Source organism: Triturus cristatus, chromosome 3_1 (assembly GCF_964204655.1).
Source record: "Triturus cristatus chromosome 3_1, aTriCri1.1, whole genome shotgun sequence".
NCBI lineage: Eukaryota > Metazoa > Chordata > Amphibia > Caudata > Salamandridae > Triturus > Triturus cristatus.
The window spans coordinates 381,775,897-381,794,956 of NC_140583.1; the positions used below are offsets into that span (position 1 = coordinate 381,775,897).

The 19,060-nt window shown below is 42.6% G+C and overlaps 1 protein-coding gene across 4 annotated transcripts in view; it reads left to right on the forward strand.

Annotated features, from left to right (window-relative positions):
- Nucleotides 1-19,060, forward strand: part of WDR72 (WD repeat domain 72) — a 1,103,881-nt gene that overhangs the window by 698,154 nt on the left and 386,667 nt on the right. For all 4 annotated transcript variants that reach the window (XM_085644161.1, XM_085644164.1, XM_085644162.1 and 1 more), the window contains exon 15: nt 11,209-12,041. In XM_085644161.1, coding sequence (XP_085500287.1) covers nt 11,209-12,041 — 833 coding nt within the window. The remainder of the gene's footprint in view (nt 1-11,208; nt 12,042-19,060) is intronic.

Here is a 19,060-nt window from a genome sequence, read left to right on the forward strand (position 1 = left end):
GTGCAGAGAAGCTAGAGCACTGTTTGCTGAGGCAAATTTTGGGACCTCGTATAGGATCCTAGGTACTTTCTGTAAATGTTATCCTCTCCCTGTCCAATTGTTCACTATACTCATTGTACCTTTCTCATGTCCTAGAGGAAAGATGATTCATTTTAGTCACAAATGTTTTGCTTCTGCATATCCCTTAAAAAAATCTATCCCTATTAATGAGCCAGTACTTAAACACTTCCTCAATCTCCATCTCAGAAATACTCACTACTGTTCTAATTTACAACTACATTAAAGTTGCTAAACATTTTCACTGAAACAACTCGCCCAGATTGAACAGAAGGTACCCTTTTGCATGGATGCTGTAACAGCCAAACCACTCACTAATACCAAAGTGCCCCATGGGTGCACAAAGCAGGCACAAATGGGGCACTTATGTTATACGGCCCTGAATACTCTGTGCCGACTGCTTCCCTTGTTGCCAATAGTGAGGGAAATAGATACCTTTAAACATATTTCTCCCTGAGTCAGTGGATAGTTTCTAAATGCCTAGCAGGAAAATCAGAGGGACAACTGTGGGGTGACATTAGTTTTTCACCAAACTTTTTATTACCAATTTTATTATCCTTGTAGATACAGCGAGCATTGTCCATGAAAGAAAAGGAAGGAGAAGAATGTGGTTGTTTGGATCAGCAGGAACCAGCCCCCTTACACAGATGGACCATGATAAGCCCACCATTTCGCCCACACTTTATTGTGTTTTTGAGGAAAACCACAAGCCTCATATATGGGTTTGTCTTGCTGTGCGTACCAGTCCATCCCCTTATGCCTGATGGACAATGAGAGTGTTGTTTGCTGCTCCACAGGTACACTACAGCTCGCTTTGCTACTAGGCAGGCCAGGCCTTCTAACAGTCATTCATCGCGTTGATCCCCCAGCTCATCCACCAGCCCCAAAAAGGCAACTCTAGGGGTAAAGCTGCTGGGGCGACCAGCACCACAGAAATGTCCATCTCCATCCCAATCCAAAAGGGCTTCATCCCAGGGCAGTCCCACGCAATGTGAAATAGGTCAGCAGTTGGCTGTTGACAATGTGTACACAGGGAAGAAACATCAGGGAACATCTGTTATATGATTGAGGAGGATAAGAAGGCTGCTTGGAGGTAGTTTATCTATATCATACACGCAGAGATGGCCAGTTCCCTAGAGGCCATACAAGTCTCCCACCAATCATTGTCATCTAAGTCTCCCACCCATCCATAATCTTAAAGAGCGCACCTCACTCCCTAGGATTCAGTGGCAGCCGCTGCCAGCAGTACAAGTCTTGTTTTAGAAAAGTGGCCAGGCCCTGGAAATGAAGACTCTAAGCCAGGCATAGGATATGTGGACCCCCAGGTATTTAAATTTGTTATGTTGCTGTGGAATAGTAGGGCACCAGCAACAGTCCTCTGTGCCCCCTTCACTTCTACTAGTAGAAACTTAGCAGGGTTAATATGGAGATGAGCAATCTCCAGGCAGTGAGAACTGGAGCTCAGAGGGTCCCAGAGAAACAGCAAAACATTGTCAGCATAGAGTGCAACCCGGTCCGCGAACCCTATTCCTCATCCAAACCCACCAACCTGTGCATCGCAGCCTATGAGGAGCGCCAATGGCTCAATAGCTAAAGTGAACAGAGGGGATAAGGGGCACCCCTGATGCATCCCCCATTGGATCGGGAAGGGAGAAGATAGTATGCCGTTCACTCAGACCTGGGCCCTGGGGCCGTGATAGAGTAGGCAGACCATCGTTCGAAATCTTGGTGACAGGCCCGCTCGTGTCTGGACTAACCATGGGCAGAGAACTCTGCTCCGCCCGCGGAGTGTGCAGAGTTTTGCTTACTCCACGTTTCACGGAGAATGCAGAGTAGGCAAAACTCTGCACATTCCGGAGCGGAGTGGGCGCCACCCTCCTCCCACCTGCCCTATTAACAATAAGTATAAACTTTTAAAAAGCGATTTAAGTAAAGAAAAATGCCTTACCTTAGCTGCTGCTCCCCCGGCTGCCCTCTTCCTCTTCATCGCGTTCTTGGTCAAAACTGCTCATGTGTGGTCACCCACGCATGCGTGAAGAAGAGGAGGGCAGCCCAGGGACGCCACAGCAAAGGTAAGGCGTTTTTCTTTACTTCAAAATCTTTTTTTTTTAAAGTTTTTACTTTTTAGGGCGGGTGGGAGGCGGGTGGAGTTTCACAGAGTTTGTTTCAACTCCGTGGCACTCCGCGTAGCCCCACTCCGTCCACTACGCCCAGGGTTAGTCTGGACGCCCTCTAAGAATTTCCAGGAGAGTATATCGCAGGCTATGGGGAAGTCTACTAGAAGGATGGCGAGTTTACCCTGTAGCTTCTGTGTTTGGGAGAGGGCCATGTGTGCTAGTCGGATGCAATGACATGTACTTCAACCAGGCATAAACCCTGATTGATCCAGATGAATGAGTTATATTGGGGTGCACGTCAAACAAGCCACCAGGATTTTGGAAAAGATCTTAATGTCCATGTTGATCAGAGAGATTGGCCGGTAGGAGGCACACTGGTCGGGAGACAGGACCACAATTGTTGTACAGTCTAAATCGGCAGAAAAGAAACATCGGTGTGTCGCTTTGGTGTAAAATTTTAAAAGGTTGGGTGCGGTAATGCAGCGAAATCTCTGCAATAGTTGATAGCGTACCCATTCTACCCAGAGATTCTACCAGATTGGAACCTAGATATGGCGGAGTCCAACTCTTCCTCCACTGGATTATCTAGGTCCAGGCCCATAGAGTGAGGAATTGAGGGCAATTGGATATCCTGCAGGATGGGGTTCTCCACTTGCAGGGGGCGTGCCAGGCGACCTGCATATAGGACCTGGGAGTATGTCGCATATGTTTGGGCCATTGCCGGTAATTCCTCCCTGAGACCACCTGCTTGATCTTGAATAGCTGGTACCACCCTGGAGGAGACGCTGTGAGACGCCAACCGATATAGTATTGTTCCTGATTTTTCCCCCAACTCATAGACTCTTTGAGTGGAGACACTCGAGCACTGCTTTGCCTCCTCAAACGAGACCTGCCAGTGTTCAGCGCATGCAAGGACTAGTAGATGCTGTGCCTCCCCTGAGTCAGGCTGCCAGGCCCGACATCCCAGGTTTCATATTTGAGCTCCAAGGTCAGTCACCTGTTTTTGCTGAGCCACTTCTTGTTTCCGGAACTCGCTATTGAGCTGTCCTCCTTTGAAGGACTTGTAGGCCGGCCAGAGTGTCACCTTTGATGACACTGAGCCATCATTAGTCTGTAAGTAGTTTTGCAGTTCGTCTGCTACGAAGGCGGCACACTCAGGGGCCCTCATGTAACATACAATAAATTGCCAGACGGTCTCAGCATCGTGGACTGAGTGTCCAATCCCACTAGGAGTGGTGCATGGTCTGATATACCACACAGGAAAAGTTGGATAGAGTGCAGTGTAAGGAGATCTTTCGTCGGTAGGCAGGGTAGGCGCACAATCTATGCTTCGGTGTTATGGGCTACTGAACGCTGAGTGTAAGATCGTGTCGCGGGATACCAGGCACACCAGGTGGGGGCAGCGTTGTCAGCAAGGAGGGCAGCCCTTTGAAAGGTAGGCTATAGCAATTGTGGAGGGGCATTACAGGAGATGAAATTAAATTGTCTAGCAGCCATGTGGCACTCTATCCCAAAGTATCTCCCCTGTGTATCGGTTATATACCTTAGTTACCATCAGTGGAAGGGATCTATGAAGTAGGAGAGCTACCCCTCTAGAGCCCAGAGTGAAACACTCGATCCTATCCAAATTGGCCAAGAAGGGGGCAGTCAGTTCCCATCAGGTAGGTTTCTTGCAATAGAACTACAGTCAGCTTGTATCTTTTTATATAGCGCAAGATGGATGATTGTTTGATACAGTCTAAGAGGCCATTAGCATTCCAGGAAAGACCATGTGAGTAAGTTGTGGACAGGTATGTTGGCAAGTCGTGATTGCCAGGCGTTAGAGTTACCCCATATTAGGGCCCTAACCCACAGTTCTGAACATTCTTATCGCAATAATGGAAAGTTTGTTAAACCACACCTGAGGGGAAAAAAACATTAGTAACAAAAGAATACATTTCCCTAAACATCAAGATCCCTCCCCCAACTCCTCCAAATCTCATACGTTTCCCCACAACATACTTCTCTCCATGAAGCATCTGTCACCCTTGTCCAAAACATGCTCAATTTGGAAAGAAAAAAGAAGATAGTGGGACACAACGAAAAAGTAACTCAGGTGGGTAGAAGGACCGCAGAGTTCACACCTCTTAAGATTATGTTATTCCTGACAGCGCACATATAGTAGAGATATTAATTACAGTCAGGCACTGTGGTGTGCTCAGTAATAGAATATTCAACTCAGAAAGAATCATTGTGGGTGGGAGGCCCTGGAGGTGGACTGGCGTAGTCTCCTCCAGTCCAGAGCACATAGTAGGTCCCCTGGCACCTCTACAGCTGACACTGCGTGTCCCCACAGTAGCATAAGGGGCACCCTGCAGTGGAACAATTAGCCTGTGTTAGTGGGGATCATTCCCAAAAATTTGGAACTATGTCGAATGTCCAGTGAGCTTAAGGGTGGCAGCAAGGTCAAAGTTCGATGTTTCAGCCATCTGCACCTCCTCTACCAAGGGGGCACACAGTTGCTTGGTCATCTTGTGTTGGGTTCTCCGTGACTTCTGGTATTAAGATCGATTGTTCCTGGGGACGCTTGTGGGGAGTGGTGAATGGGATAACAGGGGGCCATCAGCATGTCTCTTCTCCTAGTTCCGGGCCTCTAGACTACGCTCCTCCGTGACCCATTCCCAAACCTGCTCCTATCCTAGTATTCACAATATGAATTGCAACTATTATAAAGATGAACAGGCAGTGGCAATGATACTTGTCAGTAGGCAGAAACATTGTAAGTTCATGGTGGTCTCATAAAGATTCCCTACATTAATGTCCCCAACCCCTCCATTCTTTTGGCTAACTAAACTAACCTTAGCATCAAGAAGGAGACTACTTAGGGTTTCATAAATGGTTCACCTTGCATGTCTTTTCTAAACAATAGAATCAATGTTTAGCAAAGAAACTGCAGCTGCATCTGTGTCTGCAAGTCAGCAAATAAACTGAGTGAAGGCTGGATATGCCTTCCCTGTACCCTTCAGCAAGGAAAGGTTCTGTATGCCCTCAGTCTTGAATCCCTGGTAAGAACTTCCTATCGCATAACGCTATGATCTAGTTTAGATATTCGTTCTGAAAATTGTTCAACATTGTGAAACTAAAAAATTAGCAGTAGAGCTATTCTAACCTTTTACATACTTTAATTTCTGAAACCTTGCTTATTTTTTTAAATAATATAAACTAATCAAAGAGAGCACAGGCTCTAATCCGACCTAAGTGAAGGCAGCACATCCTGCTATAAATTCCTGCTGACCCTCATTTTACCTTATAGATGAGGATCAGTTACAAAATTTGATGCATAAAGTCATGTCAGGTTCACCGTTAGATCCCTGCCGTTCAGCAATGTTAAAAATAAACATATCTTCAATGAAGAGTCCCTGTTGGATCTACTGAATAAGTCCTTGATACAGTGTTCACACCCAAAATGATAAAATAAATTCCATCAGAATTCCACTGATAGAGAAGCAAGTTGATGATCCAACAGTACTTATACATTACTGGCCAACATCATGGCTCCCTTGCCCAACAGAAATTAGCTCATGAAATCTGCAATTACTTGCAGACCTCTGATTGTCTTGATCCTCTACAAGTGGGATTCTGAGCAGCACGCAATAGGAGATCTGTGGTACTTTAGTGTTGGGTGATCTAAGATGGGATGGAAACTGAAGAGTAACCTCTGTATTAGTACTATTATATTGGTGTGCTGCCTTTGACATGGTAGACCATGGTATTTTGATCAGATGCGTGGAGGCCGCTAGACTCCAGGAATCTCCATTGAACTGGGTAAAATCCTTCTTGAAATAGTGAGCTCAAGCAGTTCAGCTATCTTTTTTCCTAGCAACAGCAGTTCAAGTAATATGTGGAGTCCCTCAGGGATCCTCTCTGTTTCCGTACCTGTTTAAGATGTGTGTAGACCACTGATAAAGGAGTTACCTACGAGAGAATGTAGAATGTAGAACTATGCAGATTTTTTTCCACCTACTCCTCTGTTCAGATGGGATAACGGCCACACATCAAGAGTTCCAGAATATTATGAATTTTATCTGGGACTGGATGGTTACTAACCAACTGAAATACATTTTTTAAAGAAAACAGAGATAGTAATCTTAAATAATGGAGTGAATCTCTGGAACCAATTATGCTTGTGCCAGAAATGGGCACTGCAACTGTACCTAGAATATCTGCTAACAGTCTTGAAATCTTTGTGGATAGCAACCTCTCCAGGAATCCACAGATAGGGGCAGTGGTCATTAAATACATATATATTCTTAAGATGATCAGCAAACTTGCTCCCTTTCATCTCATGGAAGCCCTTACATGGAAATTATGGCATTTATTTAATCAATTCTAGATCAATTAACATATATTTCAAAAGGGGATTCCAAAAAGAGGAAATATATATGATGATTATAGTTGGCCCTGTTGTAACAAGGCCTGACTTTGATAGTCAGCAAGTTCCAGGTAGGGCAGAGTTCTGGAGTGTACCTGGGCCACCAAGTTGGAGAAGCGGGTTATATACATAGCCTCTTCAGCCCAAGATACAGACCATCATGGCCCACAATGACTCAGGCTCTGGTGATATCCGTCCTGAGTCTGACTGGCATTACAGGAGGTATGTCAAGGGGTATAGCACTATTTTATACCCTCTGATAGAGCTGACAACTAGGAAGCAGACCAGTAAAGTAGTCTGGACAGAGGAGTATCAGAAAGCCTCTGGCACCAGTAGCGGCTGCTATCCATTCCTCTAGGCACATGAATTCAGCAAGGAGTTTGCTTTTCAGACAGATGATTCTCATCATGGCTTAGGGGCAGCATTGTCACAGCTAAATGATGAGGGTCAGGACCAACAAGTAGCCTTCATCAGTAGGTGCGTCCTTTCTAGAGAGCAATGCTACAGTACCAACACTGTCATTGAGAAGGAGTTTTTTTCTGTGGTTTGGTCCCTGAAGAATCGAGACCTTACTAGTGTGGGACTCACTTCAGGGTTCAAGCTAATCACATGCTCCGAAGCAGATATGAGGGGAAATCCAAAACAGTTGAGGTGGTAGATTTCCATTCAAGGAACTGACTTTACAGTATAACACAGACATGGAGCTGACCAAAACACTGCCAATAGTGTTTTGTGGACTGATGCTGTTGTTTTTTTTTATTTGAACACTGGGGACTGCTATCCAGCACCCACTGTATATGCTCTAACCCCTAAAACGTGACCGAGTTGGCTTACTTTTAGTTGGAATATATAACTTTCCGCTAATACTATGGTACATTTTTCAGGAAAGCACCAATGGCAGGAAGGTTTACCTCTGATTATAACATGTTTTATGCCATCTACCAAGCTGACCAGTTAAACATGGCTCAAGGCCTACAGATCTTGGCTGATTTTAAACCTACAGTGAGACCTGTCAAAATATCCCTTTCGGCAGGAGGAAAACCTACTTTTAAATTTTAAGTCAGTTAGTCCTAAATAGACCCTGCAGCCCTCATATCAGGATGTCTGCTATTTAAAACTAAGACATGTAAAAATTGAAGGTTGACATGTTCTTACAGTGAGTATCCCACAAAATCTGTTTTCACTGCATAGGTTCTGTGGCTCTTTCTATTAGAAAAGCTATAAAGTACAATTAAAGTGCTAGTTTTATAAGTACAGAGTTCACACAACTGCTGTTACATACACTCCAATTCAATTGTAAAGTTGGATTTTTGATAAATCCACAGGAAACGTGACTTTTAAAAAGTTTAACTTTTTAGCCCTGAATTAGCATTAGTTTTTCTGCAGTTGTCCTACGTGCCAATTGCTTCACGCTTGGCTAGGGATGAAAACAGAGCAGAGACAATGACTTCAGACTTTTGGCAAAATTGTCTAGGTGTCAAGTTTCTTCTCAGTTTATCTCAGGAAGTACAGTTCAGGAGGGTACATGATCTTCAATAACTTGAAAGGGGCCCATGTGAGGCCTGGCCATTCATAATTTAGTGTAAAATGAGACATGCCATTTTCATCTTAGGGTACAATTTAGCCACCATGACTATACTCACAAGGGAAGGGAAGTTGTTTACAGAGCTAGTTTGGTGTGGATAGGGAGGAGGAGACCGCTCAGTACAATGGCCTTACTCGTAGTTGGTTCACAACCTACTGCCAGGGGGAGAAAACCTCTGGAATCTTAATTTCTTGAGTCTAAGAATGGTGCACTGGGGTTAGTTTGCAGTAAGGCAAACAAGATTTTCTGAAAAAGGGCAATGGTTTGCACTTGGGAACATTTAACCCATTGTTTAGCAAGTGTTGAGGAGATCGTCCTACCGCTGGTTAATACACTGCACAACAGTAGCAAGTCACACTGAGCTTCTCAGAACATATTTGGACCTGTGGGTGAACAGAAAAGGAAGAAACTGCTGTCCCTGATGTGTGTGGAGAAATGAAGTGCTGGACCTGCACCCACTTTCCCCACGAATGAGAAGTGGATTCCACGGGTCAGTTGTCTGACCTCATGTGTGGTTACAGTGACATAACAAGCTGCAAGAGACCTTTAATAGAAATGACCAGTTAGGCTGTGGCAAGTGAACCCTGACTGAACTGTGCTGCTGGTCTCTGTCGGATCGAGTTCTGGTCTCCCAAGACACTCACTGAGGCTCTGGGAGGGGCGACCTCTAGTAAGAAGAACAAGTTAGGCATGACATTTTTTGACCTCCGTAGAAGCAGGATTAGGCACCAAGGCATTCCTATCAGGTTGGTCCTGTGTAGACTTCAGCTGATCCTTACAGGTATGGTGATGATCGTTATCTACCTATGTACAACGCTAAGTTAGCATAACCGCGTTATATGTTAGAAAGCTATCTTGCTGCTTTTGCTGCTTTTGCACACGACACTGTAGTCACATGTTATTAGAATTGAGAAATGCTTACTCGACTTTGCTTCATATGAGAACTGTCTGTTGTTAACATCTTAAACAGTGAATAGCGACCTTGGTCAGTACACAGTGTAACAGAAACAGTCTGGATCGCTAGACGGTGCATGTTGTTGAGTTCAGGTTGATCGGCCCACTAGTTTAGCCATAACACGCACGCAGCTGCAAATACCTGAAAGTAGAATGCTTTTAATATTGCAGTGTTACATGTTTTCAACACATTCGGAAGAAGAGTGTTCCTAGGAGCAGAGCATAGCTGATCCTGTGATGTGAACTCTCTGAGCTGATCTATACGGTATGGGGTTCCCCATTCAAGCCTAGAGACCTTTTATTAGTCTAATAATACTATTAGTGTGTTAGAGGAAGGAAGGTGGCCTAGAGCCACTGTCATTTTAGTATGATTGCTCCTTTCATTTTCTATGGTATTGTAACTATGCTGATGGTTTTGATTTTAATCGTTTGTCTGCTAATGTTAGCCAAACTGCTGCATATTAGGACACAAGGTTTATAAAATAAACTCTTTAAACTTTTCCCGTGTCTCTGGTTATTCTGTCGTGGACTGGTACGAGAATAATTACGAAAAGGTGTTTCTGATTCCCACCATTCCTGAGAAATACACTAAGTCGCTTGTTCTGGGTTGTCTATACATTGGGTCCGCCGAGCTAAACCTCGGATAACGAATGGGACACTGATGCTGGCCGAATAGGGGGTTCTGGGTTCTGAGGTGAGTTTTTGGTACACCGCAATTCACTGAGGGCCTGGGTTCCTGCGCATAGTTCTGCGCATAAGCAGAATCCCTGCAACAATGGTATCTGGCTAGGGTGCATCCTGCCCTGCTGAAGCTTCACAGCTTTTCCCATTATGAGATTTTTGAGCTCCAAAAAAGAGACCCAAATGTAGAAATGTTGAACAAGCGAAAGCACTTCAGGTCTCTGGTCGATAAGCGGACTTTGGCCGAAGCAACATTTTTATTTTCCCATTCTGAGATTTTCCTGCCAAAACCAATGGTTTCAGTGGGACCTCATCTTAAGCATTTCCGAATTTTAGAGGACTTTGTCATTTACAGTCATGAATCTTGCTACGCTGTAGGATTTCTACCTGCGTACAATAGACCAAGGGGCATATTATCAAGCCAGGCGATAAAATTATCGCCGCTTTAGCGGCAGAAAACTGCCGCTAAAGCGGCGATAATGGGCTTGATGATATGCTCTATGGAATTCCAATTGAAGCCCATGTTAGATGTCCTTCACATCTAACATGGGCTTCAATTGGAATTCCATAGAGCATATCATCAAGCCCATTATCGCCGCTTTAGCTGCAGTTTTCTGCCGCTAAAGCGGCGATAATTTTATCGCCTGGCTTGATAATAAGCCCCCAAGTGCAAAGTTAAAACTCTTTCCTCAGGTTGACCTACTAGGCTTAGCCAGCCTCTGGTGCATCCTGGGCAGCCTAATTTTGCACCTAACCCGTGGTCAGATGCTATGTTGCTTCTCAGCTCTTTTTAACTTAATTAGTTTTACAAATCACATCACTGGGTTGCTTGAATGTATTATGATATTGTTTCTGTTATTTGTTCTTATTAAAATGTTGTTGTGATTTAATTGTTTTGCTACTGGGCTATCGTTTCTAGGGAGTTGAGCCCATATTTATTCAGTGAACTTTGTGGTTAACCTAACATGTTTGTGTCGTTATTAGTTGTAGAGGACCAATGTCCTCCGCAACTAATATTCCACTTTCTAACAATTACAAACTCGCTTTGAGGTTGTTGCTTTCCCTTAGGGTTTGAACACTTTTATGAGAAGTCTTCTGGAATCAACAGCCATGATATATTCTAAATTTGCATTTCACTGATTACATCACATGAAACTTTGATAACTTTTTGTCTTGATGAAACATTAAAACATGTAGGGAGAGGTTGACATAACAAGACATTTGTATGTTATTAATCCTTTCACGTCCTCTCAATAAATATATATTTTAAAACTACTAAACTGTATAATTGTAGGCATTGTACACTTACTGATAAAATGTGAAAATATTGCAATGAAAAATGTCTTTTATTGAAAACCAAATATTTTTTCATCTCTGATGTTCATTTGTTTGTTTTATTTTAGATGGCGGCTACTAAAAGCGTACAAAACCCTTTCACGTTTTTACCAATAGATATGAAATGGAACAACATTGGTTTTCATGTGGTTTTGTTTGATATAGAAAAAATCGTGGAACTCTTACTTTCCTCACAAACCTGCGGATTGAAGGGAGTTAACTCCTTCCATAGCTGTGAAACACTCAAACCTTTCAAAAGTTCCGTGGAAAAACGTACACTAACCTTGAAAAGAAACAAAACGGCCGGTTCTCTGTACCAAGCAGAAGGGCAGCAGGCCAAACAAACCTCTATGAATGCCTCAGTCAAGGAGAGTAGTGCAGCTCGGCTTGGTGATGACATTGCTGCCATTAAAAGGCACAAGAAAATGAAAAGCTCCAAAAAACACAAGTGTAACCCGGAAGGAAATGTTGATGTCAACGTGATCACGGACATAGCAAGAATACTCCTGTCCTGCTTCCTCCCCTGGGGCGTGGATTGTGAACTGGACAATCTCTGTGTTCGGTACCTAGAACTTCTACGGCTTCAGTATCCGGTCTCCTACGGCCTTGTATCAAAAGAGAACCATGTATCCCTGATGCTTCCGGGATGGAAGCACAACAGTTCACCAGGGGCAGCAGGAAGTTCTACAGATAACTTATTTTCACAAAAAGTGGTTGATATGTCCAGCAAGTATCTAAGCACTGTGCAAGCACAGCCAGAAATGAAACCAGCACCAGAGGAGAACAATGGCAATGCGAAGTATGGGCAGCAAACCCTTTTGTACATACTGAGCAGGATCTTGTTGGTTCAAAGAACATTGAAGATGCCGGCTGATTCCAAAATGGCTGACAAGGCTAGCAGGTTAGTGTTCCTTGTAGTCTGTTTATAAAGTCTGCAAAATAACTGAAATCTTTTTATGATAAACTCTCTTTTAATACCTGGCGCTGTATACGTCGACTCAAAGTAGACTCAAATGTCTAATCCCGTTGTTGTTCTCTGACTTTAAAAAGTACTTAACGGTGAAATGACCTATACATTAACCATGCTGATTGAAGCCTAAGCCTTTTGTGAACGTGATTTCTGAATAGCTTTCTATGATGCATACTCTGTCAAGCAGGATTGCAGGGTTTCACTGTTCCCCATACTCTTAGTTGCACTTAATATTAGCTTATGCACCCCTAAAGTGCTCAGCCGTCCCTTAGCACTGGATTGATCAGGTGGTCACACTCAACGCGCATCTAGAAATGCAAATATTACATTTCTATTGCTCAGATTTGTCTCCTAGTCATTTCCATATTTCTGGGATTGGCAGATACATATTACTGGTCATTCGCAAATTAAAAACTCAAATATTCTTTTACTTTTAACGTGATGCATTTCTTATATTTTGAAATCTGAGTACTACATTTAGTGGTTAAAAAAATCATGAAAACATTATTGCTTTAAACAACCCCTAAGCCCGTTTCTCGATAGTACATGGCCTGTGGAAATGGTTCTGCATGTGTAAAACTGAAAAGGTTATTACTGAGCTGGAAGGGACAGCTGTTTGAAAACTGTTGCAATGTTTTAATTTCCATCATACACTGCGTGAAAGCTGAAAACTTTACTTGCCATCTAATAAATAATTCTCAGCCATTCAATGGACCGGTCGTATTTAAACTGGCTGCTGCCCAGAGCTAGGTTTGTAACAATAGCTTCATTGTTTTTTTTCTCTCTGAGGTTCTTATGTCAATATGGGCGCAGGACATTTACTGACTTGAGGAATCCAACTTGTAAAAGCAGGGCTCTTAGACAAGGTCCAAATACCTTTGACCACCATGTTAATAAGCATGTTGTAGAACAAAGACCTGGACCCATTGATAAAAAATCATATGGAAGAACACTCTTTCCAGGTGGCATTGGCCAAACAAGTTCAGAAGTGGCAGTGAGAAATCAGACGTGGAACTAACATCCTAGTTCTGGTGGTGCTGTCGGACTGTTCCTACTAATTCAGTAAGACTGTGCGTTTGGCAACTTATGCGTCAAAACTATGGGGGACTGAGTCCACTCATACCATCAGAATATTTTCACCTAGTTCCTGGCTAGCCCGCAGTGCGCCATCTGGACCTCTAAACTTTACAAGGTACCGGACGGTGTCTCAAACATCAGACCATGACAACCCTGATTTCCCCAAAGAAATTGTGGAAATAGATCTACCCTTTCGTTGTTAACTCAGGCATGTTCAAAGAGAAACACAAGGAATACACAAATTGGCATTTAAAACATTTATTGAAGCAATTGGATTCCTGTGTAAAATGTGTGCTGCAATTATGAGTAGAATAAACTAGAACTTAGAAACCAGCATTATAAGAATGGTGAAAAAGATAAAAACTTCAACCATTGTGTATTTATATTGTTTATATGAATCCTTATAATTGTACTACTACCTAGCATTGCCTAGAGAGCATAGCATGGATGATATTTTTCCAGATACCTTAGCATGGTCTAATTCCTCATTTACCTGCATGCATGGGTCATCTGGTAGCCAGTCTTTGTGTAGAGCAGGCTGTCCTCCCTCTCGGGAAGTGTTGGAATTCAGCTGAGATAGAATTTAGGCGTGCAGCGGCCACGGCAATCCATTGAAATGCTCCTCTGCCTAAACAAAGGTTTGGGGCAGTTGATATATTAAAACGGAACCTATTCATAGTGTGTCTGAGTTCTGGTCCGGTTGTCATGTTGATTCTACCCACCCAGTGTGTGCAGTGTAGCGTGTTCTTGAACAGAATGTTCTAAGGTATGACAATGTACCTTTGAGGTAATATAATTGTTAGCAAATCTTTTCTGAGTACAATATCTCATACGGACGTGCAAGAAAATGTGTGCTAAAAGTCATCGTTTAAAAAGATTTCATCTTTCAAACTTGAACATGTAAAATGGAAGTGTTTTGTGTACAAGGTCTACTAACCTCATGACAATGTGAAACCTGTTCTGTAATTGTCCTGCATAAACAACTCCTTTTATTTCAGATGATTACAGTTTCTGTGATCTGTAGCAACACTACTTTTTATAAATAAATCAGCCAACTCAAAGTTCATTAAGGACATCTCCGGAGCAAAGGAACAGCCACACTGGGGCCATCAAGGCCATCTACTTATCTCCCTAAACTGCTGCAATGATACAGGTTATGCATTGCTCTCTTCAAGAGAGCTGCCAACCAATAGTCATCTGTCTGTACTGAGACTGGTGGATGTCAGCGTAGCAAGTCTCACATTGCCACTTCTTCATTGGGCAATCAAACATGGGGTAGACCTGCAGAGCACATTCAGACACCGACAGTCAGAAACCAGACCAAAAAACCTAACCCTGATCACATGGAGTTCTGGCTTGCAATTAGACAGCTGCACGTTGTATGTCCGTTTCAGGTTGGATACTGGCATTCTGAATCCTAATCTTACCATTTTCTTTCATTTGGATTCTGAGTACATCCTAGATCATACATTTGTTTCCTATAATGTAGAGTGTAGAAGCAGTTGAGAAGGCTGTTTCAGTGGTTTGCAGTTTGATTTCCTGTGCTCCTAATTCTGAATGACCCTGCTTTTTGCCTGAATTTCAGATGTTGATGCTATTTGCAAAGATTTTTTCCCTTTGAATACTGGTTATCATTTGGCTCAACTTTTTATTTTTACTCATGAATTATTTATCAACCTGGAGTCTGAACAGGTCGAACTGAGCCACAGGTATGACCAAGGCATTAATCGAAGACCCAATAGGAAATCAACAAGAAGACCATCTCTTAAAAGGCTTGACAGGAAATCTATAATCTTTTATAAATTCACCCACATGTGACAAATTCAGTCAGCTCCATTTCAAATGGATTCTAGCACATTCTGTCACAATTTTCCTGAATATCATTCTTCAAATAGTAGGCTCTTAGTCTGCAGGCATCACTTCTTCAAAGACTTCTGGTTATCTCTCTTCACAATTATATAGGTAGTGCATCCATATTGACCCCTCTGCTTTTCTGGACATTGTGAGTTCCCTCTGTGATTTGGGCACAGATATCTTTCAGGAAGACTGTCAATGGATATGAAGAGAAACTGGGATCCCCAGGCTGAGGTATGAAAAAGGTTTAAAAGACAATCTCTAGTTGCAAATACAGAGGCCACTGCAGTTGCATGCATTTGCCTATGTATCAAATTAGCAAACTAAAACAGTAGCTCAAATTGCAACATTGAAATGAGTAATATCCTGCCTGAAGGCTACTTTCATAAGTGGGAAACAAATATGCCTATAGATAGTGCTCAAGAAGAGAGTCACACATGAGCCAAACAGAGACTACGTTCACTTAAAGTGCAACTATTATGGATACAAATATTCCATCACTTGCAATACATTTATAAATCATGATAATAAGGCAAGAAATGAATACATTCTTATTTTTATAGTGAATATATAAACAGTCTGAACTAAGTAATATACAGTCACAACATGATAAATAAAGCAATTAACGAAAAGTAAATATATCTGATCCCACACTTCCATACATGCCAGATTCATACCACAAACAGTTTGAACATACTAAAAACAAAGAATAACGAGATCTGGGAGAACCATCCCTCAGACATATTTAAGAAAATACATAGAATGAAGTGTCTGTTTTTACAATGATACATCAATCTAAAAGTCTTTGGGTAGTATATATAACAATAAGATTTGTGCGCAGTATTGTTGTATTATCATAAGACGATTTTATAAGTATCCTACGTAGATACAGTTCTGAATAAAGGTAAGTTTATCACAACTGCAGACATTGTATGTAGTGTTTCTGTTTTTTGGTGGTCTCAATAACATGCGCCGACACGCGTTTAGGTGATGACTTATAGATAAGTTCACACTTTCGTCAGGGCGCTAAAAACATGGAGGATCAGGGAGAAGGGCACTAAAAACATCAAGTAGCAGGGAGTATTGGTGTCCAACAGGAAAAACGAATGGAAAAATAAAAAAAACATCTGTTTTGAGCAGAATAACTGGGCTCATGAAAAAAATAAGACTAACTATACAAAAAACAAAGGATAAGGGAGGTGTAGAAGGTAGCTCGTGTCTAGGCTACTTATATAAAAAATGTCTAGTGTGTCCAGTGTGAAACATAGGAAGAACGCCATTCACACCAGTGAGTCATAGTATAAAAGATGAAGTTACCAAAGCAGAGATAACAAACGTGCACCATGAATGCCCATCTCAGTGTTCCCAAGATAGGAGGGTTAAATGGCAGCGGGGCATCAATGCCCACTGCCTGCCAAGTAGTGGACAGCAACCCGGAATGTATGCCGTTCACCATTGATGCCGTGAGCATAAGAAAGTCTGGGGAGCCAGGTACTTACCTGTCCCTCTGGATGAATTTTAGAGTCAAGATGGAGTAATGGTTTTCAAGCTAGAACAGGACTAACACAGAAGCAGCCCAAACATAAAGGGTTTCAAGGGCAGGTCTAACAAGATTAAAATGGAAATTATATTAATGATGCTAAGAATAATGGATAGACAGTAAAGTAGCTAAATGTCGGTCTGAAGGGCTCAGGCCTACCCCGCATACCTTGTACATGGCTCTTTTCATGGCAGTCCACAGAGAAGAGATGAGGAAGCCATGGTTCAAATGGGAAAAAAATAATATGAGTCCTCTGAGGAGAAGTAAGGAGATCTTGGTATATCTCCCACAAAGCAGGGTGGGAAAGGTGCCGTTTGAAATTGATCTAAGACACAGTCTAGGAGATAAAAGAAAAAAGTTGCACAGCTCCGAAAAGATAACTTAATTGGCCTCCAAGTAAGGGTAGTTCAAACAAAGGCCTGCGATGCAGTACTCTCTCTACAGAACATAGATAGTTTCTGAACTCTACACAGAAGTAGGAAGCAGCCTAACAGATATCCACACTGTCGCCTACATGTAATATTGCCTATATATCGATATACTCTGCCCGCCTAGGTGGCATAGAGATCAAACCCCCCGGTGCTCATGGGGAACAAAGTGCACTGGCAATGTCCTAATCAGCCGTTCTAAGTTGGAATCCAATGAGCTGCACCACGTGTCCAAAAAGCGCACAGCTGGCGCTTTTGAGAGAGTCATAGGGCCATATTATCAAGAATGGCGATAAACTTATCGCTGCTTTAGCGGCAGGAAACTGCCACTAAAGCGGCGATAGGGGGCTTGATAATATGCCCTTATGAATTCCAATAGAAGCCCAGGTTCTGGTGTGAAAGACATCAAACCTGGGCTTCTATTGAAATTCACAAGTGCATATTATCAAGCCCCTTATCGCTGATTTAGCGGCAGTTTCCTACCGCTAAAGCGGCGATAATGTTATCACCATTCTTGCTAATATGGCCCTCAGTGTTTTATAGACCTGTTAACAAAGTTAGACAAATGGGCACGCACATAGCGTGGTCCAAACAGGCGCTTACCGTTTGTCGGTGAAAGGAACGCTGCTCCTGCCATATGGGGCGTGACGCTGACAATGATGGACCAATGCAACTCAGAGTACGGCGTCTGTCAGCATTTTAACCCAGTGTGCCTCCCCCGGAAGAGAGTGGACACGTACACTAGAATGCAAAACCGCAAGTGGCGTCGTGTCCGACGGCCTAAACCAGCTCCATTTTACAATGCAAAACTTCCTAATTTAATGACATGTATAGTCATGAAGGTGCTAATGGACGGGCCAGGCCAAGCAAACACTCGGGTCCATGCTAGGAACCCAAGAAAACACAATGGAAATGAAGAATTTAATGAAATAGAAATAGAAGAAATGGGGCCAAAAAGAAGGATAATGTTGAACTTTCTCAATAAATGAAAATTAGGCAAAGGACGACATCCATGTATGAATGTATCAAAACCACACTAGGCCGATACTGAAAAAGAGCAGTGTAATCCAAAAAAGGAGGGGGGTCGAAACAGGCAAAGGGTGTCCAACAGGGAACAATGTTTCGTTTAATCCTCCCATTTCTGTATTAAAAAAGAATATCCAGAAAAACTCTCTTTTTTTGCGGTGTGTTTTATAGTCCCTTCCTTTGACTGCATGAATTTTTTCAGGATGGTACATTGGAGTTCTTTCTCTTGATGTTACTCTGTAAGCCAGTGCTGGACCAGGGAGGCAGTGATTTTTTGGTTGTGAATGTTGGACTTATGTTCTCCCATTCTTACTCTGCATTCCCGTCCAGTTTCCCCCACGTACCCCAGTGCACAGGAGCATTTAATGAGATATACTATATCTGCAGTCCTGCAGTTAGTCATGCATTCCAGTTTAATGGTTTTAGCTCTTAAAGTGATCGTATCTGACACAATAGTGTTTTCACATATGCGGCGAGAGCCGCATTTGTGGTTCCTCTTAGTAGGTAGTGTCCGTGGATAGATTTTTTAATGAAGGTTTTCGCCTCCTTGATATGCCACTGACTAATAGATTGCGTAGGTTCTTATTGCGTCGTTGTTGATATTCAGAAGATGCCATTGGGAGTTGATGGTTTGTCTCACCTTCTGATCGAAATTTGAGTGTCAGGTAACAAAGAAAAGTTTATCCTCAGTCTGTCTCTGTTTAGGCTCAAACATACTGTCTCAGTTATAATATCTAGCTCTTTTGTATGCCTCTCTGACTATGTTTTTGGGGTATCCTCTGTCCAATAATTTTGTTGTGAACGTTTCAGTCTGAGAGATGAATTGTTTGATGTTCCTACAGTTTCTCCGTAAAAGGAGAAATTGGCTGAAAGGGATCCCCTTTCTTTGACAATGTGGGTGAAAAACTGTTACAGTAGAGGACTGTATTCCCAGCTGTAGGTTTTGTAAACAGTGACACCTGGTGTTAAAAGTTGTGGTGCTCAATCCAAAAGTCAAGAAATTCAATTTTGACATTGCTGGATTT